Below are 25,979 nucleotides of genomic sequence, written 5' to 3' on the forward strand. Positions count from 1 at the left end.
AAAATTCCTAGTGTTTTTGTTTTTTTAGTATTTTAATTTTGCTCAGTTGGCAAGCATGTCTTTGTTGATATAAAAATTATAAACAACCAATGAATTGCTTGTCTATATTATAAATATTACACACAGATGCTATCGCGTATGTAAAACTGTGTAAAAAAACAACTCTAGCATCCCGCGTGTGTCTGATTCCTCGGTATTTTTTTATTATTTATTTTTTTAAAATTTTATATTTATCATCATTATAATACAAACTGTACTTATACACCTATATTACAATATAGCACAATTTTTTTAATACAACAAACATACCTATATAGATGATATTACGTATTATTATTATGATTATTGTTGTTTGACTTTTCAAAGATTGTTTACAGCAGTCATGAACACACAAATAATATTAATTATTAAACTGTGAATTATTTGTGCTACTTGACTGTTTAAAAAAAATTATATAAAAATTATAAACAACAATAATATTAATTATTTAATAATTATTTATAATAATATCTAATATTTGTGTGTGTTTTTTAGTGTTAAAATAATAAAATAAACTGTATGTATATAAAATTGATAAAAAAAAAAAACATAAACAATTGTGTTTTATAATATTAAAAAAAATATATAATATAATATTTTAATGAGCCACTTGTTGCATCTAGGTTATGCTTATTTAATATATAATTTATCAATTACAATAAACAATGATAGTATATTGTGCATCATATTGTGATACAAGTGGTTATTAAATAAAAGTTTAATAAAGCAATAGTTATTATCTTGTGAGAATGCAGGATCATATTGTCATGGATGATCCTGGTTTGAGTCTTTATCAAGGAGCTGGTAGTATTCATATTAATACCAATATACAGGAACAACAAGAGGCTGATAATCAAGAAGAACTTAAAGAAATACAACAAGAGGTAATTATTTTAATAATATAATTTATAATAGTTAAAATATTAGTATTATTATTATTATATTTTAATTTATTTAGATTGGAGTTACATTGGCTAATAATTTACCTGACTGGGAGGGAGATGAAGATAGTGAAAATAGTTCTGTAAATAGTAGTCGATTTCATGATACATCAAGAGCATCATGTACAAACAGTATTATAAATTTAAAATTCGCCAATGATAATGAATTAATTCAATATGATAATTATGATCAAGTTCATAATGACATTGATAAAATAACACCAGTTTTTGATACAGATAAACAATTTCATATATTTGAACAAGCACCATTAACAACTCCACATAATAATAACCATAATAATAATAATAATTACAATAATAATAATAATAGCAATAGTAAAAATAATAATATTATTAATAATAATAATAATAATAATAATAACAACAATGATATTATTATTAAAGAAAATAATGTTAATTTGACAAATGATAGTGATTATGAATTTCCAAGACAACCAAGATTACCAAGTCAATCAACATCATTTCCACCAGATATAACAACACAAATAAATGATGGTTATACAATACTTGATAATAATTATCCAACAGATTATCAAACACCATCAAATCATTATCAAATTAATAGACAAAATTATAATAAAAATAATAATGGTTATACTGGTGATATATATGAAAATAATAATGTACAAATAAATAATCAAGATGTTAATGATCATGGTTTTGCAACTGGTATTAATGGTATTGATAATACAAGTAATTATGAAGCATATAAAGCTGCTGATTTACAAAGTAAGGAAAGATTTGAAATTTTGTGTGGTATTAAAGAACAACAGTTGATTCGATTACAAAATGATATTAGAGAATTACAAGCTGAAAAAGATACACAAACAGAAAAATTATCAAAAAAATTAAGACTTGCTGAAGCTGAAAGAAATCAAGCAGATTTTTCACGTGATCAAACACAAGCTGTATTGGTTGAATCAAAAGCTGAAGTTTCAAAATTACAAAGATATCTTGATGAGTATAAAAAAAATATTGATGTTGAAAGAAAAATAAATGAAAATTTAAATGATGAATTAAATGTAACTAAAAGTACAGTTACTGATTTATTAAAAAAAATTGAAATAGTAGAAGCAAAACAATCATCATATGCATCAGATAAAACACATGAAAAATTTCTTAAACAAACACAGGATAAACATGCTGCTGAAATACGAAGTATGCAATCACAAATTGATCAACTTACTGATAAATTAAAAAAAAAGGTAGCTATTTTTATATTTATATAATTAACTTAAATTAAAATAATAATAGTAATAATTAATTTTTAATTTTTTTTTCAATTATTAATAGGATTCAAATTATATTTCTTTGGAACAACAATTTTGTGAATTACAAAGAACAAATGAAAAAAATTTACTTGAAAGAAGTGAAGCTGTTAATAAATTATCAAAAGCACTACAAGAAAGTCAAAATAAACATGGTAATTTAATTGCAATGAATCATAGTCAAGAAAATATGCAATTACAAAATAAAATAAAATTATTAATGGATGAAAAAATTGAATTTGAAAATACTATTAAAGATTTACAAAATAAATTGGAAATTGCAAAAGCTGATGCACAAAATTATGATGATTTATTGATGGATCCACAATCTGATTCAATAAAACAAATGAAACTTGGTGATTATCAATCATCTAGTAAAGATAATGAAGATATTAAAAATAAATTACAGTGTGAATTAAGAAGATGCATTGCTGGACAAACAGTCAAAAGAAAAGAAATAACAAAATTAGAAAATATAATATCACAAAAAGATTTGGAATTAAAAAAATCACAAGAAATTACATCAACATGTCAACAAGAAGCAGCACGTTATTCAAAACGTGTTAATGAACTTGAAACTAAAATAAAAGATATGATTGCTGATAGTATATATGAAACAAATGCTGAAATTAAAAGATTAAATGAAAATTTAAATGATTTACAAAAACAAAATGAAACATTAAAATGTGAAAAAAATAATTTACAAGAAAAATTAGAAGAAACACTTGCTGCACAAGAAGAATCAATACGTAAAATTCAACAAGAAACAATTGCACAACAAGAAAAAACAACAAGTGAAGAATATAATAAAGAATTTTTAGATATTCATGATGAAGGTGTTAAAAGAGTTCGTCAAGAAGCTATCATTGAAATAACAAAACTACAAGTACAATTAGAAAGTACAGAAAAAGAATTAATTGAAATTAAAGAAAAATATATTGAATTATGTGTTATTAAAAATAAATTAATGACTGATCATGAAAATGAAATAAAATCATTAAAAGAAACTTATGATTATTTAGAAAATCATAAAACTGATATTGATGAAACAAAAATTAAAATTGCCGAAATGGAAATGAATTATGATTTGTTAAAGAAAAAATATGAAAATTTAGTTAATGAAAAATGTAATTTGACTAAAAAAATTAATAAATATGAGCATGAAATGTCATTATTAAAAAAAAATAATAACAACAATAATTTAATTGATAAATTAAAATCTGATAATGATAAATTAAAGCTAGCATGTGATAATTTATTAAAAGAAAAAAATGATTATAAACAAAAAATATATGATCTTGAAATTAAGCTAACTGAATATAAAGCTGATATTATTGAGCTTAATGATAAATTAAATCATCCAAATGAAAATTTAATAATTTCACAAAATGAGCTGGAAAATGAACTTGCACAGTATAAAGAAATTGTCAAAGAACTTGGTGATCAATTGAGTAATAGTAATAATAGTAATTTAAAAAAAAATGATATATGCCAAGAAGAAAGATTAAAACAGCTTGAATTAAAACTTCAAGAAAAAGAAGTACAATTACAAAGATTACATGATCTTGATAAATTAAAAGATGAACGTGATCAATTGGTTACAAAATTAAAACATCAAGCAAAACAATTTGAACAATATGTTAAAAGTCAAAAACAAGTACAAGCTGAATTAAATTTATCACCAAGAAGTACAATTGATGGTGTTGATTTTCAAAAATTACGTGAAATGTCAACAAAAGAAGTTAGAGAAGAAATGGAACAAAAAGTTGCTGAAGAATTAAGAATAATTGATGATAAACACAGAGAAAAACAACGTATTATTGAACAAAAATACAAAACAGCATTAAATGAATTAAATGAAAAAACTAAAAATGTATTACAAGCTGAAAGAATGAAATTACAATCATCATTTAAAGCACAAGAACAAATATTTACACAAATATTTGAAGTTAAACTTGATGAATATAAACGTGAATTAAATATAAGAAATTTAAAAATTGAAGAATTACAAACATTATTACGACGTAAAGAGCACGAAATTGAAGAAGAAAAAAATGATATGGCACAAGTAATGTCTGAATGGATTCTTGAAATACAAACAGTTAAAGAAACTGGTTTAAAATTACAACAAGAAAATAATAAATTACATGATGATAATAAATTATTAAAAATTAATGAAACAAAATTAAATGAAGCTATTGAAATGTTAAAAAGTAAAATAACTGAATTAAATGATGCTATTGATTTGATCAAACAAAAATATCAAAAAGCCAAAACTACTGCATCAAATTACAAGGTACAAATTCAACAGAAAAATTCACATAACAATATTTAATAAATGTAAAATAATTATGATAATTAAATTTTATTTTTTAGATTTATGCAGCTAATAAGGAAAAATTTCTATCAGGTGAATGTAAAAGAATTGAAGAGGGCTATAAGAAAGCTTTGAATCAAGTTGAACAAAAACTCAATGAAATGATTGATACACAAGAAAAAGAGGTCAATGAAAAACTCACAAAAATGCAAAATAATTATGAGGAACAAATACAAAAATTGCGACAAAAACAGAAGTACAAAGAAAAAAATTAATAAAATTATATTACGTATTTCTTAATTCAATAATTATAAATATATATATTTTTTTTTTAATTTAATTTAATATTAAAAGAGCCCGATTATTAATATAACTATGCCTATTATAAATGCACTTTATTGTACAACACTTTTATATATTTAAATTGACATTTTAATATTTTTTTTTTTTAATCATTCAAATACTTAATTGTCAAATTTTTAATATTTCGATTTATAATAAATGCATAGGTAGAACAAATTGGCATAAAAAATTGAACATAATATAAATATTAAATTAAATTTTTTTTTTTAAATCAAATTTAATTAATATACGTTTATTTAAAATACTCATTAATGGCCATCGGTGTCATAGTTAATTTTTCGATAATTTAAAATTATAAAATACCATCATGACATTAATATTATAATTGTAATTATTATTAACAAGATAACAGCGAAATTTATAAAGAAAAAAAAACGAACAAAAACATAATAATCTTGCCAAAATCTTGTTTAAATCTTTAATATTAATTTTAATTATTATAAATAAATTTAGCTAGTAGTTATTCAGTATATGCCATAAAAAAATAATCTAATAAAAAATATAAAAGTGTAATTATATTTATAATCCATGACTCACGAGCTTTTAAAACAAATTAATTTAAGTTTAATATGGCATAAATAAATTTATAAATTTATTTAAAAACAAAAAAAAAATATATTGTAAATTGCCAAATTAATTATATAAATTTTCGGAAAGTATTTTATAAATAATTTCTACGAAAAATTTAATGATAATAATTGTAACTTTAATATTTGTACATAATGATGGTACAATATTTGAGTTTAATAATAGCCATAAAGAATATGTTAATAATATATTCAGAAGCAGGACTGATAGAGTACGAACAATAGTATTCAAACTGTCATTAACAAATGACAGTGTTAAAAAGTAATTTTTTTTTTTATTTTTTATATATTTTCACATTAGGCTATTTCATGAAATATGTGGCTTAAAAAAAAATGAAAAAAAACAATAGTTGTAATATTAGTTTTTAATTCCACGAATGTACAATGAATTTCGGTACAAAATAATATGTTCATTTAATTTTTTTTTTTTTTATATTTTCATAATATTAGTATAATAAGTTATAGATTTGTTTAATGTATCGATTTATATGAAAAAAAAAAAAAAATCATTTATTCAAGTATATAAATGAATAAATTAAATTGATAAATTTTATTTTACTTGTATATGGATTTTACTTCTATTACAGTAGAAAAATTATTAAAAAAAATTATAATGGAAACAATTTTTATATGAGAAAAAGATAAATAAAAAAATTAAACAAAAATTTTTATTTTTAATATTGTTTTTATTTTATAGAGACATTGGATTAGAGTCTACTAAAAAGTAATCGAATAATTCCAAAACAATTACTAACAAGAAAATTCGCAATAGAAAATCGAAATTTTATAAATATTTCGAACACTAAGCCCTTATAATTTACCAACTTGTTCAACAAGTGTTGTTAACTGTAAAAACTATTTTTTTGTTTTATTTAAAAATAAATACTTGTAGTATAATTATTTATAAAAAATTTTAGATAAATCTCTACCACACACGTGTACCAGGTTGTCATAAGTGCGCAAGCCTTGCAAATTGCAATGACGAAAAGAGAGAGAAAGACATGAGCTCTCTCTTCGTCTACTAAATAGTATTCATGGATTCAAGATGGCAGATTATATTGACATAAATAATAGTCACAAAATGACAGAAAATAATATTCCAAAACGCTGTAATAATCATTGGGTGCGATTAAATGTTGGTGGTACACATTTTTTAACAGCAAAAACAACATTAACAAGAGATCCAAATTCATTTTTGTATCGATTATGTCAGGAAGATTCAGATCTCATATCAGACAGGGTTAGTTGACAATGCATGCCCGCGTATTTTTAAGTTTTTTTTTTATGTTGTTATTGTTTTTTTTTTTCTTTGAATTTATTTTATTATGTAACATATACTTCTATGTTTAATAATTATTATTTTAATATTATAGGATGAAACTGGTGCATATCTCATTGACAGAGATCCAACATATTTTAGTCCAGTATTGAATTACCTACGTCATGGAAAATTGGTTATCAATAAAGACCTTGCTGAAGAGGGTGTTCTTGAAGAGGCTGAATTTTATAATATAACAGAACTTATTAGACTTGTTAATGAGAGAATTATACTCAGGGATACACGACCAGCAAGAGACTTAAAAAAACATGTTTACAGAGTACTTCAATGTCATGAAGATGAGATAACACAAATGGTATCAACAATGTCTGATGGTTGGAAATTTGAGCAGGTAATAAGATGAATTTTAAATCTACATAATAAAAAAGTTAATTTATATAAATTAATATAATTATAATTTACAGTTAATTAATATTGGATCACAGTACAATTATGGTAATGATGATCATGCTGAATTTTTATGTGTGGTCAGTCGTGAATTTGGCTCAAGTCAATTGGCAAGTAAAGAACAGGAATCCACTGATCGTGTTAAGGTACCAGCTAATTATTTAAATTCTGCTCATTCAAGCCAAAATAATCATGAATAATAATTATTAGTTTTTAAATTTTTAAATTTAATTGCATTATTAACAATAATTATTGTCGTTTTATTATTTTTATAACCGACGTAACTATTTATTATTATTATTATTTATAAATATTATATATTATAGGCTAATGATAATTATTTATTATAAAAAATATTTTTTTTGTTGTCACAGCTAGTACCAAAGTATTTTTTGAATTAACTGTTGATTATTTAAACAAAAACAAATATGATAAAATTAAATGCCAATTGTTAATCTAATGGGAATTGATTTTTATTTTTTTTTTTTTAAAAACAAAGCTTGTTTTAATTAATTTAGCTGAATAATGATTATTGTTATTTTAATGAAAATAATTATGAATTTTTTTTCATTGTCGAGCTTAATTGTTTTAATTAATTCAATTTGCATGGGCACGATTTCATTTTGTGTTTAGTATTATTTTTATTTTATTTATCATAATAATTATCGATATTATTAGTATTATTATTATTATTATATAATTATTGTAACGCATGATTTATTTTATTTGAAAAAAAAAAATAAATAAAGATTAATAATGTCTTTACATCGGTTTGGTTAATTTTTTTTCCTTTGTCAAGCATGATAATTAATTGTTGTTGTCGTTTTTTGTTATAAAAAAATATTGATGAAATAATTATTGTTGTTTAAAGAGTGAGAAATTATTAATTTGAAGTTTTATTTATTTATTTGTAACAAGGTGAGTTGATGAAAATAGAATAAAATATTACTGAGTAGATCTAGTTACGTCGGTAGTTAGTTTATAGATTTTTTTTTTTTTTATTCATTTTTTTATAAATAAAACACTTGTATGTATAAAGCAAATAGTTAAAAAATTAAATAATAATAATTTAATTGATTTTGCAGGTACTGCAGCAAAAGGGTTCACGCATGTAAATTATTATAATTTAATTTAAAAATCAATCAACTGTGCAGCAACAACATGAAGACTGTTTACTTGATTATTTATTATTCATAAATATAGTAAAATATATAAATAAATATTTATATCACAGAGGTGAGATTTTTTTATATAAAATTCTCAAGGATTTATCTACGTATAATAGCAAAAGAAAAAAAAAAAAAAAACAATTTTTAACGTATTCATGTTTAATTTTATTACGATATGGAAAAAATGAAAATGATTTTTCACAATAAACATACGTGTCTTCGATCAATATTGGTCTGCGTTCAATAATCAAAATTGACCAATTTTTGCTGAATAATTATACTAGACAATAGCTTTTATTATGGCAATTTTATTATTAATATAATTTTTTTTTTTTCCTTTTTTTTTTATGATAATTATATTTGTATAAATTTGGTATTGTATTTGGACTTGTCCCTGCACTGCCACTAAATGATGATTGTATATAAGGTAATTACAATGATAAACAATCAGTGACATTTTTTTTTTTTTCGTTTATTAAAATAGTTATTATATATAGACATAATTAAATATTAAAACATTACAATAAAAATCATAGATTCATGAGCCATAACTGGATAAATTATAATCTCAATTAGTTTTATTTTTAAAAGACATGCGACTTATTTTAAATATATATTTAATCAAAATGATAAAAAAATAAATTCTGTATTTAATAATTAAATTGTTAATTGTCATAAGACCATATAAATAATCACAAAATTAAATAAACAATTAACAGAATAAATTGTTGAAGAATTCATAAGACAAAAAACTTTGTAGCTCGTTGACACACAAAGAAAAAAAAATTGTAGCAATTGATGATGGCCCTTGTTGTTTTTGCTGCTTTTGTTGTACAACTTGTCCAGCTGATTTAATAACATTCCCATAATTTTGATTTTTATTCCACATACTATTGTTGTATGTATTATTATTAATATTATTATTTTTTAAATCACCTGGACTATAATAAGAACGTGCTGACATTATACTTGATGGTAATTTAATACCAACATTAGCCATTAATTCAACTTTTATACCATCTTGTGAATCAATTAATTCAATTGTACCATTTAATTTTTTTAATACATCAAATACTGATTGACAATTAAATTTTTCTGGACGTAGCATATATCCATAATCATTCAAATACATTCGTGGTATGTTAGATACATAAATACTGCCATTTTTTTTTGATATTAGTTCAACAATTTGGTCTTTTAATACATTCCAACTATGCTTTTCAGTTAGACTGATACGTTTTTCAAGACAATTTGTATCATCAATATTAACAACATCTGGCATTGCCTCGAATAAATGACTTAGTTTTGAAAAACCATAATCAGATACATGGCACCGATGACCAAAATGACGATAATACGATGAAAGAAAGTTATCGAATGACATACTGCACTGTGGTGCATAACGAAGTAACTCAATAACTTGAACTGAAAATTGTTTTATTTTTTCAATTTCTCTTGGTGTTTGTTCTCTCATTGGTATTGCCAATAATTTATCATTATCATTGATATTTGTAACAACAACAGCTTTTTCTGATACTTCAATTAATATGTCATGCATTTGACATACACCATAATCAACAATATTCCATGTTTTACCAATGACTTTTTCATATGCACTTGGAAATTCACTAAGTGTTATTTGTTTACTTACTTGTGAATTTAATATAAGAAGAAGATCAGATGTGAAACGACGTGCTTGTGCACGATGTGTTAATGTAACTTTTCTTTTATGACCATCACCAATAACGTGTACTGTTTCTTTTAATGCATCAAGTAATTCAATTAATTTTGTAAAACCATAATCAGCTAATCTACATTTACGACCATAATGATGTTGATAAATTGTTATTATACAACCAAATAATAATTGACAATGTGGTCTTGTCTTCAAAAGATCAACAAATTCACGACTGAGAAATGATAATTGGCTTTTCAACTGTGGACTCATTATTGGCTCATTATTGTTATTATTATTTATCATTTGACTATTCGGCCATACAATAAATTTAAAACCACTTATTCCTTGACGAAGCTCAACACTTGATAAACATGATATTAAATGCTCCAATGGCACACCATTTTCATCAACATTCATTGGCTCATGAAATAGTGCCTCATAACGATTTGTTATACTTGGCAATGGTAAACGACCATTGTGGCTTTTCAACAATTGATGAATACGAGTTTCCAATAATTGCAATGACATTGTAACATTTGGTAATGATTTTATTTCTTTTTCAGCCCATCTTTTATTTATCCATGGTTGCTTATTATGAGCTGTACGATATGGAAGATCAACTTGTTCATTCTAAAACAAAACAAAAAAACAAAACAATATTACATTATAAATTGAGTTGAGTATTTTGTGTTAATTTGAAGATTTTATATAATTTAATAATTCGCCTCCAGCAATAATCAATGTTGTTATTTATTTATTTAGCTATTTATTAAAAATAAAATAAACAATCTCAGACTCGGCCTAATATTTGTCATCATAATTATTCAATATGAATAATTAATATAAAAAAAAAAATAATGATAATAATTACCTCTGAAATATTTTCAAGAAATGGTGATGGTGTATTCATATGATCTGGATTTAATGATATAGTCTTACCATCTTCAGATATAATACAAACATCTTTCATATCATATAAATCAAATATACTGACAGTTGTTGAAAAACGATTTTCAAACATTTCACGAAATTCAAATAATGGTAATCTATGTCCAGGTACTTCTTGCAATAATAATATAATTTGTGATCTTATTTGTTGATGATTTGGTTTACCAGTATGAGCATAAGCTATTAATATTCTGTTACAACCAATACGACGACGATGAAGTTGTGATATTGCATATTGTGCATCTTGAAGTGATGGAACTTTAACACGTGCTGCATAATTACCATCAGATTGTACAAATGTTGATATATTTAAAACTCTCATATGTTCAATGAATATTGATCTTAAAATAAGTTTCATTATTTTTGGATCAATACTTTGATCTAAACTTGTAACAAGTAATTCTGTTGGAATATTTTGGAGTGCAATTTCTCAAATGTTGAGTAATGATTGTGGTGGTGTGTTGATTAATGAACATGATTCAATGTTTATTATTTTATAACACTTGAATGACAATTTCCGTCTCCAAACATTTGTGCTGGTGGCATCATACTTAAAGAAAAATTAACAATAAAAAATATATATTAATAAAATATATAAGTATTTGTATTTTTAAGTTAAAAAAATTTTATATTAATTCATCATGTGAATTATTGTTATTTATTTTTATCAAAATATATTTACATGAAACTTACCCGAAATTTCGTATCGTTTCGTTTCGTATCCAGCCCTAGTGTTTACAGATGGAAAAATGACCTTGACGACCGATTTTAATTAAATATTGTATCTTTATTTATTTATTTTTTTTTCTTTCTTTCTTTTGAATGATTTAAAATATCTGATAAGCGATTTTTAATGCTATTTATATTTAATTTTTAAAAAAATGTATACAGAATGAAATTATGATAATTAGATAAAAAAAAAAAGACTTACTCAGCTGGTGAAGGAATGCTGTGACAATAATTGCAAGAAAATTCACCAACAACTGGTGATGATAAGTGACAATGTGGTGTGCTAGGAATACTTCCTGCAACACCAGCTGATGACGAATTTACGCCGTACATTTGTACTGGTGAGACAGTGGCCGTTTCAGATTCACTTGCTAAATCCTAACTCAAGTTTTCTACGAATTTAAAATTAAACAAATAACAAATTTATTAATATTTTTACGCGTACATAAAATTTTACAACATAGTCAAACAAAATATAATGATAAATTTTCAATTTAAGTTACCTTGAGCTCGACGATTTTCTTTATCTTTTAAAAACTTCACAGTTATTTTAGAATCAAACACGTTTTCACCATTCATGCGTTTTTGAGCTCTAAAAAAATTAAATTACATATACAAAAATTTATTATTTAAATTCACTAATGATTTTACACAATTAATAATACTAAAAATGACAAAAAAAAAAACAAAGGATATTAATAATACCTGTTGAAATATTTACTTTTTGATCAATCCTCAACCCCAATAAAATTTAAAAAAAAAAGAATGAAACAATTAATAACTTAATATTCAATGCACAATTAATTTAAAAAAGAAAAAAAAAATGTTAAAATATAATTTAATAATGAGCACGATGTTGCTTGATTGAAAGTTGTCGTTGCATTGCAAAGCTTGGAAGAAACTAAGTGTTACTGGCTTGAAAAATAAATGTGCATTTCTCCCCCCTCTATTTTCTAAATAAATGTCAGTGTTGGTGATGACCAGAGGAAATTAGTTAATTATGATTAGTCAGGAATCAACGAACTTATAATAACAAAAAAACACGTTGTACATACATGTTGAATCGACAAATAAATATACAAAAAGTTAAAGTTAATCCATTTTATTCTTTGATACAATAATAAAAAAAAAACAATTGTTATCAAAGACAAAAAAATATATTATTTAATGGTAGAGAATTTATGGCATACTGGCAATTATTTTTAATGGTTGTTCAAGATACTTTGAAAGTGCTTGAGCTTTTTCTCTGAGCAAACCAAAACCAGCATTTTCCTTGGCATACAAACACAGCAATAATTAATAATTTTAATGGATATTTGTTGTTTAAATGTTAATGTGGCTATATAATGCAGTATGCACAAGATTCTTCTCCAACATCTTGTATATCTATCCGGCAAATAATTAAAATATTGTGGGATATATGGATAAATAATATTAGAAATAAAATCAAATATCTATACCACTTTTTTTTTTATTTCAATAAAAATTTTTATTCTTACAATATAAGTTTATAATGAATTAATTATTATACACTGATAGTTAATTAATTCATTATACAGCTTCATATTAATATAAGTAAAAAAAAAAAAAAAAATTTTTTTTGTTTTTATTATACCAGAAAAATTAGTTGTAAATAATTTTTCTGGCACAAATAACCCGCTATTCTATTAGCATATATATATATATACTATAATCTATATTATAATCCTTTTTCCTATATACTATATTGGTAAAATTTTCTATCAATCTCGTATACATATATGTATCAACTAATTTTCATTTTTTTGTACCAAGTTTTTAACATAATGAACTGTTAAATATTCATTTTTTAATTGTGTGTTAGATAAATCAGGGTCTAGTGTAGTAAGTACTATCAATTCATTTTCACGATTTCTTGATATTTCTGCTGCTTTTTCGATAAATTTATAAGTTATATCTGTTTCTCTAACGCAATAAAAAAACATGTCTGGTGAATTTTCAAGAACTTTAATGGCTGATTCATCAGTAATTTTATTGCTGAATGGTAACTTTAAATGTGTTAAATTTTTGAGCAATTTAATTGAGGAGTCAGTGACATTATTAAAGCCGTCAAGATGAAGAAATTTTAAATTATTCATCTTTGAACATGTAACGATAGCAGTATCGGTTAGCAATAAACATGATACAGCTAGTGTGTGTAATTGTTTCATAGTATTAGCAATAGCGTATATACCATCATCGGAAATTTGCAAACCAAGGATATCTAATTCCTCGATTCTTTCAATGCTCTCCCTAACATCAATTTTAATTTTAATGTAACAAGCGTGGTCACTATTGCTTTTTATTGTTTTAGAATTCTTCAAATAGTTGCATAAACTTTTGGGACAGTCTATACCAGCAATTCCAAATTTTCTTAAGGCTTTTAGTTGAGAAATCACCTACAAAAGAAATTATTCACGTAAAAAACTTATGAAAAGAATTTAAAAAAAAATATTTTTGCAATAAATAATATATATACAAAGTTTAAGTTACATACACTAGTCATTTCTTCGGGAAAACGAGCCGTTTCAAGAAGGACTGCAGGCCAATTTGAAATATTGAGATCAGTCAATGTATCAGCAACGTTTAACAATGAATTAATTAAAGTTTTAGGTACTGGTGGATGTAATTCATGAAAACAACCATGAAATATAATTTTCAATACTTTCAGTTTAGAAAGATGTGAAAATGCATTATCTAATATTGCATTATCAATATTATTGATTCTTATTCGAAGTTTTACGAGATTTGGACAATGTTTATTAATAACTAGCACTATGTTACAATGACCATAGGCTGACATGTCTAATTCTCTTAAATAACGACCACATTTATAGAGCAGTGATTTTAAAAACTTGAATTGTTCATTGATTCTTGGATATTTTCTCTTTAAAAAATGTGGATACTCGTCATATTCCCAATGAGTTAGTTCAAGTTTTTTGACATTGAACCAAGAACCATCAAAGATTCTCTTCCATTTTTTGCATACTAAAAAAATTAATTAATCGTCATTAATAAATAATAATTTTTTAAATAAAATAATTTATCATACCCAATGCAATTTTTGGTCTTTCACATACTGGCACATGCATGAATATTTCAGCCAGGCAATCATCATTAACACGCTCAAATATCATCAAATCTTTGGCGTATAAATCATTATCATCAACATCATCATGGTGAGAGTATATCTAGAAAAAAAAAAAGATCAAATATTAATAAAATATTTCTAGTCTTCTTGATACTACTGCAGTTTTTTTGAACTAACCTTATTTTTTTTGCTCAAAGAACGTGTTATAATTTGACTTGAAACGTTATATTTTTTTACCAAGCTTTTTTTCGACCCTGATTTACGCAATCGTTTGAGTTGATTCATATTTGATAAAATCAAAATTTGGTATCCACTATATATAACCAAGTTTTAGTTTAATAGGAGGCTATGCAGCTAATACACTCTTCTATTTCGAAATATAATGAGAATGTTCTGAAATTTGGGAACAGTTAGATTTTTTTTTCTGAATACGACGGTATAATTCGTTTTTTAATGTTGATCGGTTGAATTTTTTGTAATTAATTATTGAAAATATTATTTAACATTATTGGCTCTTATGGAGATTTCAACCATTTTTTTTGAATAGAAAAAATCATGAAAAAGTCTTGAAAAAAATCACACATATACTAGAAACCAAGTTTTGTTAATTGCGCGGAAAATTTTCATATGTTGATCGGTCAATTAATGAGTAATTATTAATTACTAATTAATTATAAACTTTACAAAAATTAGATGTGGCAACGTATAGCATATTCAAACACACACACACACACACAACACTCGCAGTCCAATATATATGTCGTCTACTTAATTTTTTTACAGTGTAGCTCGATCTCAGTTTTGTCTGTGACGTCAGAACTCAAAAGCGCCCCGCAAGACCCGTAATGAATTTGTCCATAATCTTAATATTTTTTTTTTATCTCAATATACTTATGCCAGAAATCAGGGATATAGCACGTGTACAATTTCGGTACACTGCAGGACACAAACTAAAATTTATTTAGAACTTATGAAAAAGTATAAGTTATATATTATTATATTTTAAATTATTTACTTATATTTTAAACTTTATTTAGTTTCGGGACACATAAATTTCTATATAATAGAGATCAGCTGTTAACTGTCACAGATAAAAAAAAAAATATAAAAGATATAAAAGATAAAATAGAAATTAAATATGAAAATAAATAGAAATGTTTGTGTATATGCATCCTGAATGACTTCCACCACGTTCTCTCCAGTCTCCAACTAATTACTTAAAATTCAATACACAATTAATTTAAAAAAAAAAAAAAAATGTTAAAATATCATTTAATAATGAGCACGTTGTTAGCTTGATGAAAGTTGTCGTTGCATTGCATAAATAAATGTCATTATTGATGATGACCAGTTGATATTACTAAATTATGACTATAGTCACGCATCAATGAACTTATAATAACAAAAAAACACGCTGTACATATGCCTGATGGAATGAATTTAAAGCTGTTAAATCGACAAATAAATATACAAAAAGTTAAAGATAATCCATTTTATTCTGTGATATAATAATAAAAAAAAAACAATTGTTATCAAAGACAAAAAAATATATTATTTAATGGTAGAGAATTTATGGCATACTGGCAATTATTTTTAATGGTTGTTCAAGATACTTTGAAAGTGCTTGAGCTTTTTCTCTGAGCAAACCAAAACCAACATTTTCCTTGGCATACAAACACAGCAATAAATTAGCAACTTCAGTAATGACAACCTTTCCATTCTGTAAAATAAATTAAGTCATTATTTTTAAATCATTATAATCAATGTTTAATTAATTTAATAATTTTCTTACTTGACAATTCATCAGAATAAATTCTAGTTCATCTTCTTTAAATGCACTTCTACCATTTTTTTCATATGCTGACCAAATATTGCTTGTTATTGCTGCAGTTACTCGAGCATCATTATCACCATATCCACTGTATGCCAATAGACCTCCATCTCTACTTAGTAATCTTTAAATTATCACAAAACAAAAAAAAAAAATTATTAAATTACTTATCAATGTACATAGGGTTACCAGGTAGAAAAAGTCTAACGAGGAGAAAAATGGAGAGAAATATATTTGACTCGGAGAAATTTTTCCGAACATTTCTCCGTCCGAGTCTTTTGGAGAAACGGCCGGAAAAATTTTCCCTCGTCAGAGATCTCGGAGAAAATTCGGAGTTACTGAGGAAACGATCGGACCAATTGCGGAGAAATATTTTTGTCAGAGATATCAGGTTAATTGGAAAAAAAAAAATCTTGATAAATCAGGACATTTTAATTAAAAGGACATTATCAGGACTGATCAGGACATTTTAATAATATAATTATCTATCTTACAATGTATTTTCAACACCTCCAGTATTTGCTTGACTGAGAACTTGCGTTAGTGCTTTTGGCTTCAACATTTTTGACATTACAATAAATACATAATAACAACAGTTTTATTGTTGTTTTGAAAGTGTCAAATTTTATTAATGGCTAGTTTCCATTGTAAATTTGTGAAATAAATCAGCCGGTCTATGTAAACCAGCTATTAACAGAGAGGGGAAGATGGGGAGAAAGCTTGTAAAGCTGTGTGTCCACACGCAAGTTTTTTATGCAAGTTTTTTGCGCGCGAAAAAAAATGGGACGTGTCCCATTGGCTGTACAAGTCTTTTAAGGCTGTTTTCCACCGAAATTCTAGCAATAATTTGGTGCAAGAACTTGCAAGTTGCAGCGAGAACTTGCACCAACTTGGCACTTGCATAGTTGCTGATAGTTGCATGCACTTGCACGAAAAACTTGCGGTGGGCACACCGTTTTATAATAAATAGGTAATTGTAATTTTTAATAAAGAGAGCATGTGCATTGATGTGCATGTAGTGTAAATAGTAAATACTACATGATAATAATCAATTATTTGTACAGTCATTGTTTCTTTATTTCAATTTAATTTTTTTAATATATATTTTTACATCTTCGGAATAACTGTTTAAGCATCATCACATGCTTCATTAGTGGTTATTTTATTTTTTATTTCATGGACAATCATGACTCGTGGATCAAATAATTACAACAATAAAATAAATTGTCTGTTAATTATTTATTTATTTATTTTAAAAGCACACAATGTCGATGCAAATTTCTACAAAAATAATAAAATCTTGGTATTCAATTTTTTGTAATAAATTTAATTTAGTAAAAATATGATTGAGTTTCAAAAGATGCTCTTGATTAGTTGATAAATAAAGGTAATTGTAACCAAGTGTTTACAATAATTTATAGAAAAATTATATTACAATTTAAATAATAATAAATAAAAATATATGTATTATGTTTTAGATAGGTATGTATAACAAGTTGTTGATTCATGATGTATGAACCAATAGAGAACATGTCATCAAATAAATATACTGACTGTAACATACTCAAACATGAGAATGTTACAAATGAATTAAATGCAAAATTACGTCGACTATTGAATGATCCAACAAAAAAACAAATTGACTTCCAAAGATGTAGATCTTTGTCTGGTACAAATTCATCAGATACTGATGTTGAAAATCAATTGGACATAAATAATCAAGAACATTCAGCAGCATTTTTACATTATAAATATGAATATTCATTGTTGCATCATCGTGGTAGTCCAGTTGTAACAACAAAACCACAATCATCATTATTAAGTCCAATAGGAGTTTTCTGGGACATTGAAAATTGTCGTGTACCAAAAGGTAGATCAGCAGCAGCTGTTGCCCAAGTTATTAGGAATAAATTTTTTAATGGATACAAAGAAGCTGAATTTATTGTTGTTTGTGATGTAAATAAAGAAAACAAACAAGTCATTCAAGAGCTGAATGATGCACAGGTAATAAACAATTAATTTAATTTAAATAAATTTTTAAAAAACCTTATTTGTTAATATGTTTAATTACTTTTGAAAAAGGTCAACTTGATACACGTTCCAGCAACATATAAAAATGCTGCCGATGAAAAATTAAAACAATCAATTCGTCGGTTTGCTGATATTCATGGTAGTCCAGCAGCAATAATATTAATTTCAAGTGATGTTAATTTTGCTGCTGATCTTAGTGATCTTAGACATAGAAAAAAGCTACACGTTATATTATTGCATAATGATTATTCATCAGAAGCTCTTATACTGTGTGCAAATGAACATTACAACTTTATGGAACTTATGGAACCACTTCCAGCAAGAACACCAGCCAAGGTATCTTTTTAAATATTTTCATCATTATTAAAATTTGTTAATTTAAATTATTTATAATTAATTTTAGGTTCTTGAATGTCATGACCTTTTAATTAGCAATCTTCCAACTCAAAAAGGACTAGGTTTAATAAGAAGACGATTAAAAATTTTATCTGATAATTGTGGTGGACGTGTAATTGCTGTCAATGGAAGTACAGCAATTATTAGATTCAGCTCACAAGACTCGGCAGACAGGTATAATGAATATTTTATTTTAAATACTTGGGGATTTTTTTTTTTATTATTATGGTTTCATTGATTCCTGACTAATCATAATTCACTAATTTCCTCTGGTCATCACCAACACTGACATTTATCAAGAAAATAGAGGGGGGAGAAATGCACATTTATTTTTCAAGCCAGTAACACTTAGTTTCTTCCAAGCTTTGCAATGCAACGACAACTTTCAATCAAGCAACATCGTGCTCATTATTAAATTATATTTTAACATTTTTTTTTTTCTTTTTTAAATTAATTGTGCATTGAATATTAAGTTATTAATTGTTTCATTCTTTTTTTTTTAAATTTTATTGGGCTTGGGGATTAATCAAAAAATAAATATTTCAACAGGTATTATTAATATCATTTTTTTTTTTTTTGTCATTTTTAGTATTATTAATTGTGTAAAATCGTTAGTGAATTTAAATAATAAATTTTTGTATATATAATTTAATTTTTTTAGAGCTCATAAACGCATGAATGGTGAAAACGTGTTTGATTCTAAAATAACTGTGAAGTTTTTAAAAGATAAAGAAAATCGTCGAGCTCAAGGTAACTTAAATTGAAAATTTATCATTATATTTTGTTTGGCTATGTTGTTGTAAAATTTTATGTACGCGTAAAAATATTAATAAATTTGTTATTTGTTTAATTTTAAATTCGTAGAAAACTTGAGTTTGGATTTAGCAAGTGAATCTGGAACGGCCACTGCCTCACCAATACAAATGTACAGCGTAAATTCGTCATCAGCCGGTGGTGCCAGAAGTCTTCCTAGCACACCATATTGCCACTCATCATCACCAGTTGTTGGTGGATTTTCTCGAAATTGGCACAGCATTCCTCCACCAGCTGAGTAAGTCTTTTTTGTTTATCTATTTATTATATTTTTTTTCTGTATATATTTTTGATATTTAATATAAATAACATTGAAAATTGGTTATCAGATATTTTAAATAGTTACAAAAGAAAAAAAAAAAAAAAAACAAGGGAGATAAAATACTACATTGAAAATCAGTCGTCAAGGTCATTTTGTAAACATGTAAACATTGAGTCACACCATAGCCAATTTAATTTTATTATTTTATTTACACACATACTACTTGTTTTTTTTTTTTTTTAAATTCTAAAATGCTGATAAATTTTTCATGTAAATATATTTTGATAAAAATGAATAATAATAATTCACATGACGCTAATCCGAGAAAGAATTCTAGAGTCGCAAGTTGATTGAAAAAATCCTCGCAGATTCGAATAATGAGACATTTTGATCTTATCTGATGAATTAATATAAAATTTTAAAAATTAAATGATTATGTAATAATATTTATTTTATTAATATAAAAATGTATTGTTAATTTTTTTTTTAAGTATGATGCTACCAGCACCAATGTTTGGAGACAGAAATCGTCATTCAAGTAATGGTGATTTTGGTTATAATCGCCAGTATCCAAATGCATCACGTGGACATTCTCCAAATTATTGGCATGGTTGTGGTGGAACAACATGTGGACCATCTCATCATTGGGATGATTCCCACAGAGTTGATAGAACACATCAAGCTCCAACAAAGTGCATAAAAGTACCACAAAATCGAGATAATTCATTGATATCTGGTCAAACACCTGAAGGAATGAAACGTATACATGGTAGTGGGTTTAATCATTCAAAAGATTTAAATACACCTCGTCTTCCTTACTATGGAATGCCACCAGCTGGTAATAATTCATACAATGGTGTTAATAATTCACAGCATGGTTGTCTTCAACGTAGAAGTCCATCACCATTTTATGTTAATCATAATTGTGATGGTGGTAATCGTTGGAATGGCCAAAATCATTCATGTAATCAACAACAACAACAACCACCACCACCACCACCTTCTTCACGTAATCAAAGAACACCATCACCATTCTTTGATACAAAAAAACATCAACAACAACAACGTGTTTCACCATATCAACAAAGTGGATCTGAGAGTGATGAAATTGAACATTTTTTTAATCCAATACAACACAATAGTACTATAGCACATTCAAATGGTCCAAGTATTCCAACAGAATTACTTGTCACAAGTTTAGATCAAAGTATTGATCCAAAAAAAATGAAATTTATTTTAGGATCAATATTTACTGAACATGTTAGAGTTTTAAATATATCAACATTTGTACAATCTGATGGTAATTATGCAGCAAGTGTTAAAGTTCCATCACTTCAAGATGCACAATATGCAATATCACAACTACATCGTCGTCGTATTGGTTATAAAAGAATATTGATTGCTTATGCACATACTGGTGGACCAAATCATCAACAAATAAGATCACAAATTATATTATTATTGCAAGAAGTACCTGGACATAGATTACCATTATTTAAATTTCGTGAAATGTTTGAAAGTCGTTTTTTAACAACTGTCAGTATATCTGATTTATATAAAATGAAAGATGTTTGTATTATATCTGAGGATCCTACTGGTAGGATTATATCATTAAATCCAGATCATAGAAATACACCATCACCATTTCTTGAAAATATTTCAGAGGTAATTATTATCATCATTATTTTTTTATATTAAATAGCATTGAATAATTATGATGACGAATATTAGGCCGAGTCTGAGATTGTTTATTTTTATTTATTTATTTTATTTGTTTATATTTTGTCCTGTTGAGAGTTGAGCTTAATTGTTCCTTTTGTCGTGGATAAAAATAAATAAATAAATAGCTAAATAAATAAATGACAACATTGATTATTGCTAGAAGCGAATTATTATACTGAATTATTTAATTATATAAAATTTACAAATTAACACAAAATACTTAAATTAATTTATAATGTAATATTGTTTTGTTTTTTTGTTTTGTTTTAGAATGAACAAGTTGAACTGCCATATTGTACAGTTCATAATAAGCAACCATGGATAAATAAAGGTTGGGCTGAACAAGAAATGATATCATTACCAAATGTAACAATGTCATTACAAGTATTGGAAATTCGTATCCATCAATTGTTGAAAAGTCACAATGGTAGTTTACCATTACCAAGTATAACAACTTGTTATGAGGCAGTATTTCATCAGCCAATGAATGTTGATGAAAATGGTGTACCATTGGAGCATTTAATATCATGTTTATCAAGTGTTGAGCTACGTCAAGGAATAAGTAGTGTTAAATTTATTGTATTGGCAAATAGTCAAATAACAAATGATAATAATAATGAGCCAATAATGAGTCCACAATTAATAACTCAACTATCATTTTTCAGTCGTGAACTTGTTGATCTTTTAAAGACAGCACCACATTGTCAATTATTATTTAATCGTTTAATACCAGCTTATCATCATCATTTTGGTCGTCAATGTAGAGTTGCTGATTATGGTTTTACAAAATTAATTGATTTACTTGATGCACTAAAACAAACAGTACAAGTTATGGGTGATGGTAATAAAAGAATAGTTACATTAACACATCGCGCACAGGCACGTCGTTTTACATCTGATCTTCTTCGTATATTAAAATCACAAGCAAGTAAACAAATAACACTTAGTGAATTTCCAAGTGCATATGAAAAAGTCATTGGTAAAACATGGAATATTGTTGATTATGGTGTATGTCAAATGCATGACATATTAATTGAAGTATCAGAAACAACTGTTGTTGTTACAAATATCAATGATAATGATAAATTATTGGCAATACCAATGAGAGAACAAACACCAGAAGAAATTGAAAAAACAAAACAATTTTCAGTTCAAGTTATTGAGTTACTTCGTCATGCACCACAGTGTAGCATGTTATTTAATAAATTTGTTCCATCATATCATCATCATTTTGGTCATCAGTGTCGTGTATCTGATTATGGTTTTTCAAAATTAATTGAGCTATTTGAGGCAATGCCAGATGTTGTTACTATTGAAGATACAAATTGTGGTGAAAAACGTATCAGTCTTACTGAAAAACAAAGTTGGAATGTATTAAAAGATCAAATTGTTAAACTAATATCAAAAACAAATGGCAGTATTTATGTATCCAAAATACCACAAATGTATTTATATGATTATGGATATATGCTACGTCCAGAACAATTTAATTGTAAATCAATACTTGATGTATTAAAAAAATTAAATGGTATTATCAATTTAATTGATACACAAGATGGTATTAAAGTTGAATTAACTGATGTATCATATTCAGATCAAATTCGTCTTCAATGTCGTAGAATATTAATGGAACAACGTGACCATCGTCTTCCTATAAATGTATTTCAACATTTATATAAACAATACTATGGACATAGTTGTAATTTTGATGAAATTAAAAATAATTTATCTGATACCGTTGAATTTGCATTTGATAAAAATGATGAATTTATCAAGCTAACACCAATTCAACGTTTTGCATATAATATACAAAAAATTATTATAAATAATAATGGTAAAATACATCTTGATATGTTAGAAATTACATATAAAAAAGTCATTGGAGAAGAATGTAATTATATGAAATTTGGTTATTCAAATTTATCATCATTATTACAATCAATGTCATATATTTTTATAATATCAAGTACACATAATAAAAAACAAGTGGTATATTTAAATAAAAAAATGGCTGATTTTGGTATTGAATTACCATCAATTATAATGTCACCACATTCTTATCATAGTCCAGGTAATTCAACACATGATGATAATAATAATAATGCATACAACAATAGTATGTGGATTAAAAATCAAAATTATTGGGATGTTATTAAATTAGCTGGACAAGTTGGACAACAACAACAACACCAACAACAGCAACAACAAGAGTCATCATCATCTGTACAATCAGGTTTTTATAATAATGATTATTACTCATCTATTTATCACAATGAACATTCAATATCACCAAAAACGGATTCATCACCAGACAGTGATGAGTTGGCTAAATTAAAAAATAAAAAATCAGTATGGAATACACCACCACAACGTCCTTATGATGCATATGATACATGTATTGACATACCATCATTTACTGTACCACAATGGGATGATTTTAATGATGAAACAAATTTATTATCACCAACAAAAAATTTATTACCTGCTGCTGCTAATCCATTGAATCTACCAAATTCACCATTTTATAATGATAAATTACAGCATGTTATTGCACCACATCCATCTGAATTACCATTACCTTCACTTGCATTGTCATCAAAACGTGATAAACAAACAAACAATGAAGGTATTACTGATTCACGTTCACTTGGTAATTCATTAGAAATACATAGTCCAAATAATTCAGGCTATTATAGTTTATCAGAAAGTGATTCATCAGCATTATTAAATGTTACACCAAGTAAAAGACAATTGATGGGTAAACGTCGTCTTGCTGCTCAATTTGGTTCACCAATTGATGAATAAATTTAAATATTATTATCATCATTATTTAGATTAGAGTAACAGCATATTAAAAACAATCTGGTTATCTTCTTGATGAAGAAAAAAAACATGAAGTCAAAGAAAAATAAGTAAATAATTGATTTATATATAATTTTTAATGATGATTGCTTAAACTGGTGGCATTTATTCAAGACTGTGATACAAATTATAATAATAAAAACATCACAATCAAAATCATCAATACGTAAAGCTAAGTAATGAAAAAATATTATTGTGAAATTCAAAATAAGGCTGTTTGCACAATTTAGAAATATTAATTGATCATTTAATTTGTAAATATATATTTAATTTTTATCTATTTTATTTCTTATTTACATGATAATTATGAGCTTATGATGACATTTAGAGATTTAATTTTTTTGTTTTCTAAATCATCAATTTTATCTAGTTTGTTAAGTTGCAATCTAAATTCATTATTTTGGCACAATTAATTTATATTAATTTAGATTATTTATTTATTTATTTTTGGAAAATATTAAAAATATATTTCAAAAAAAATCATCAAACATGATGAATAATAATCAATTGATTAAAATAGAAAAAAAAAATATGTACATTTTTAATAATTCATAATAGTCAAATGAATAATACCTGAATTTTAATTTAGCGAAAAATAAATAAATAAATATAGGTAGAAATAATTTATGAATAATATTTTTCAGATAACATATCTAATTTATAAAATAAATAATACTCAGATAATTTTATTTATTATTGTGATAATGATGTGAGTTATCCAAAAAAAAAAATATTCAAATAATTTGTATAGAGTTTGCCATTAATTAATTTTTTTAACGAAAAAAAAAGGAAAAAGAAAAGAAAAAAAAAAACAAAAAAATGATATAGTAATATTATTTAATACTTAATTTTATTTAAAATTTAAAAAAATAATTAATAATGATCAATTAATATATGTGTGCTCAATTACGAAAAATTAAATTAAAACAACAATAATTAAAATTAATTAAATAATATTAGGCTTTATTAAATTGAAATTATCTTTGAAAATAAAATAATTTATCAAGATGATAATAGCTGTATAGAAATAATTATCAAGTCAGTAATTATTGTTATATTTTGTTGCCAATTGATAATTTAAAAAATTATTGTTTAATATTAATTTTAACATTGAGTATTATTAAGTTGAGTATTTTGAGTGTTAAGCCTGAAAATTTCACGTAGCAA

At 25.2% G+C, this 25,979-nt stretch overlaps 6 protein-coding genes across 9 annotated transcripts; 3 read left to right on the plus strand and 3 right to left on the minus strand.

Annotated features, from left to right (window-relative positions):
* The first annotated feature begins 606 nt into the window (after positions 1–606).
* LOC122856514 (putative uncharacterized protein DDB_G0282133) lies at positions 607–6,087 on the plus strand. The gene is made up of 5 exons (XM_044158190.1): positions 607–923; positions 998–2,206; positions 2,295–3,227; positions 3,489–4,565; positions 4,646–6,087. Exons 1-5 carry the CDS (start codon positions 789–791, stop codon positions 4,859–4,861), a joined length of 3,570 nt encoding a protein of 1,189 aa, XP_044014125.1. The 5' UTR covers positions 607–788; the 3' UTR covers positions 4,862–6,087.
* Positions 6,088–6,540: 453 nt separating this feature from the next.
* LOC122858031 (BTB/POZ domain-containing protein KCTD5) lies at positions 6,541–8,726 on the plus strand. 2 transcript variants are annotated; one of them, XM_044160656.1, is made up of 4 exons: positions 6,541–6,776; positions 6,910–7,206; positions 7,280–7,408; positions 8,348–8,726. In XM_044160656.1, exons 1-4 carry the CDS (start codon positions 6,582–6,584, stop codon positions 8,375–8,377), a joined length of 651 nt encoding a protein of 216 aa, XP_044016591.1. In that variant the 5' UTR covers positions 6,541–6,581; the 3' UTR covers positions 8,378–8,726. The 2 variants fall into 2 exon arrangements, with proteins under 2 accessions (XP_044016591.1, XP_044016590.1); XM_044160655.1 differs by having other exon boundaries at positions 7,280–8,726.
* A 145-nt stretch (positions 8,727–8,871) lies between these two features.
* On the minus strand, positions 8,872–11,464 carry LOC122858030 (meiosis regulator and mRNA stability factor 1-like). Its single transcript, XM_044160654.1, has 2 exons — positions 10,981–11,464; positions 8,872–10,739 (listed from the first exon to the last, which is right to left on the minus strand). The coding sequence occupies exons 1-2, from the start codon at positions 11,413–11,415 to the stop codon at positions 9,144–9,146; spliced, it is 2,031 nt and encodes a 676-aa protein (XP_044016589.1). The 5' UTR covers positions 11,416–11,464; the 3' UTR covers positions 8,872–9,143.
* A 94-nt stretch (positions 11,465–11,558) lies between these two features.
* LOC122858189 (ragulator complex protein LAMTOR2 homolog) lies at positions 11,559–17,401 on the minus strand. 2 transcript variants are annotated; one of them, XM_044160922.1, is made up of 7 exons: positions 17,221–17,401; positions 16,688–16,850; positions 16,549–16,615; positions 12,977–13,048; positions 12,290–12,378; positions 11,989–12,178; positions 11,559–11,607 (listed from the first exon to the last, which is right to left on the minus strand). In XM_044160922.1, exons 1-5 carry the CDS (start codon positions 17,295–17,297, stop codon positions 12,362–12,364), a joined length of 396 nt encoding a protein of 131 aa, XP_044016857.1. In that variant the 5' UTR covers positions 17,298–17,401; the 3' UTR covers positions 11,559–11,607; positions 11,989–12,178; positions 12,290–12,361. The 2 variants fall into 2 exon arrangements, with proteins under 2 accessions (XP_044016857.1, XP_044016858.1); XM_044160923.1 differs by lacking the exons at positions 11,559–11,607; positions 11,989–12,178; positions 12,290–12,378; positions 12,977–13,048 and having other exon boundaries at positions 16,373–16,615; positions 17,221–17,395.
* On the minus strand, positions 13,500–15,266 carry LOC122858118 (F-box protein SKIP2-like). The gene is made up of 4 exons (XM_044160813.1): positions 15,073–15,266; positions 14,857–14,995; positions 14,302–14,792; positions 13,500–14,203 (listed from the first exon to the last, which is right to left on the minus strand). The coding sequence occupies exons 1-4, from the start codon at positions 15,178–15,180 to the stop codon at positions 13,556–13,558; spliced, it is 1,386 nt and encodes a 461-aa protein (XP_044016748.1). The 5' UTR covers positions 15,181–15,266; the 3' UTR covers positions 13,500–13,555.
* Positions 17,402–17,556: 155 nt separating the features above from the next.
* Positions 17,557–25,642, plus strand: LOC122858042 (meiosis regulator and mRNA stability factor 1-like). 2 transcript variants are annotated; one of them, XM_044160681.1, is made up of 8 exons: positions 17,557–18,113; positions 18,205–18,730; positions 18,809–19,093; positions 19,161–19,327; positions 19,815–19,903; positions 20,018–20,204; positions 20,720–21,893; positions 22,221–25,642. In XM_044160681.1, the coding sequence occupies exons 2-8, from the start codon at positions 18,233–18,235 to the stop codon at positions 24,753–24,755; spliced, it is 4,935 nt and encodes a 1,644-aa protein (XP_044016616.1). In that variant the 5' UTR covers positions 17,557–18,113; positions 18,205–18,232; the 3' UTR covers positions 24,756–25,642. The 2 variants fall into 2 exon arrangements, with proteins under 2 accessions (XP_044016616.1, XP_044016617.1); XM_044160682.1 differs by having other exon boundaries at positions 17,557–17,696; positions 22,221–25,208.
* Positions 25,643–25,979: the final 337 nt, after the last annotated feature.

This window comes from Aphidius gifuensis, linkage group LG5 (assembly GCF_014905175.1).
Source record: "Aphidius gifuensis isolate YNYX2018 linkage group LG5, ASM1490517v1, whole genome shotgun sequence".
Taxonomy (NCBI): Eukaryota; Metazoa; Arthropoda; class Insecta; order Hymenoptera; family Braconidae; genus Aphidius; species Aphidius gifuensis.

Coding starts and splice junctions, on each gene's coding strand:
- LOC122856514 (XM_044158190.1), top strand. CDS start 789: ATGCAGGATCATATTGTCATGGATGATCCTGGTTTGAGTCTTTATCAA. Junction 924..997: donor TTAAAGAAATACAACAAGAG/GTAATTATTTTA, acceptor TAATTTATTTAG/ATTGGAGTTACATTGGCTAA. Junction 4,566..4,645: donor CTACTGCATCAAATTACAAG/GTACAAATTCAA, acceptor TTTATTTTTTAG/ATTTATGCAGCTAATAAGGA.
- LOC122858031 (XM_044160655.1), top strand. CDS start 6,582: ATGGCAGATTATATTGACATAAATAATAGTCACAAAATGACAGAAAAT. Junction 6,777..6,909: donor CAGATCTCATATCAGACAGG/GTTAGTTGACAA, acceptor TTAATATTATAG/GATGAAACTGGTGCATATCT. Junction 7,207..7,279: donor ATGGTTGGAAATTTGAGCAG/GTAATAAGATGA, acceptor TATAATTTACAG/TTAATTAATATTGGATCACA.
- LOC122858030 (XM_044160654.1), bottom strand. CDS start 11,415: ATGAAACTTATTTTAAGATCAATATTCATTGAACATATGAGAGTTTTA. Junction 10,740..10,980: donor TTCTTGAAAATATTTCAGAG/GTAATTATTATC, acceptor GTTTTGTTTTAG/AATGAACAAGTTGATCTTCC.
- LOC122858118 (XM_044160813.1), bottom strand. CDS start 15,180: ATGAATCAACTCAAACGATTGCGTAAATCAGGGTCGAAAAAAAGCTTG. Junction 14,793..14,856: donor AAGACCAAAAATTGCATTGG/GTATGATAAATT, acceptor TAATTTTTTTAG/TATGCAAAAAATGGAAGAGA. Junction 14,204..14,301: donor TTCCCGAAGAAATGACTAGT/GTATGTAACTTA, acceptor TTTCTTTTGTAG/GTGATTTCTCAACTAAAAGC.
- LOC122858189 (XM_044160922.1), bottom strand. CDS start 17,297: ATGTCAAAAATGTTGAAGCCAAAAGCACTAACGCAAGTTCTCAGTCAA. Junction 16,851..17,220: donor GGAGGTGTTGAAAATACATT/GTAAGATAGATA, acceptor GATAATTTAAAG/ATTACTAAGTAGAGATGGAG. Junction 13,049..16,548: donor GTATGCCAAGGAAAATGTTG/GTTTTGGTTTGC, acceptor AGGAAAATGCTG/GTTTTGGTTTGCTCAGAGAA.
- LOC122858042 (XM_044160681.1), top strand. CDS start 18,233: ATGATGTATGAACCAATAGAGAACATGTCATCAAATAAATATACTGAC. Junction 19,328..19,814: donor TCACAAGACTCGGCAGACAG/GTATAATGAATA, acceptor TAATTTTTTTAG/AGCTCATAAACGCATGAATG. Junction 19,904..20,017: donor AGAAAATCGTCGAGCTCAAG/GTAACTTAAATT, acceptor TTAAATTCGTAG/AAAACTTGAGTTTGGATTTA.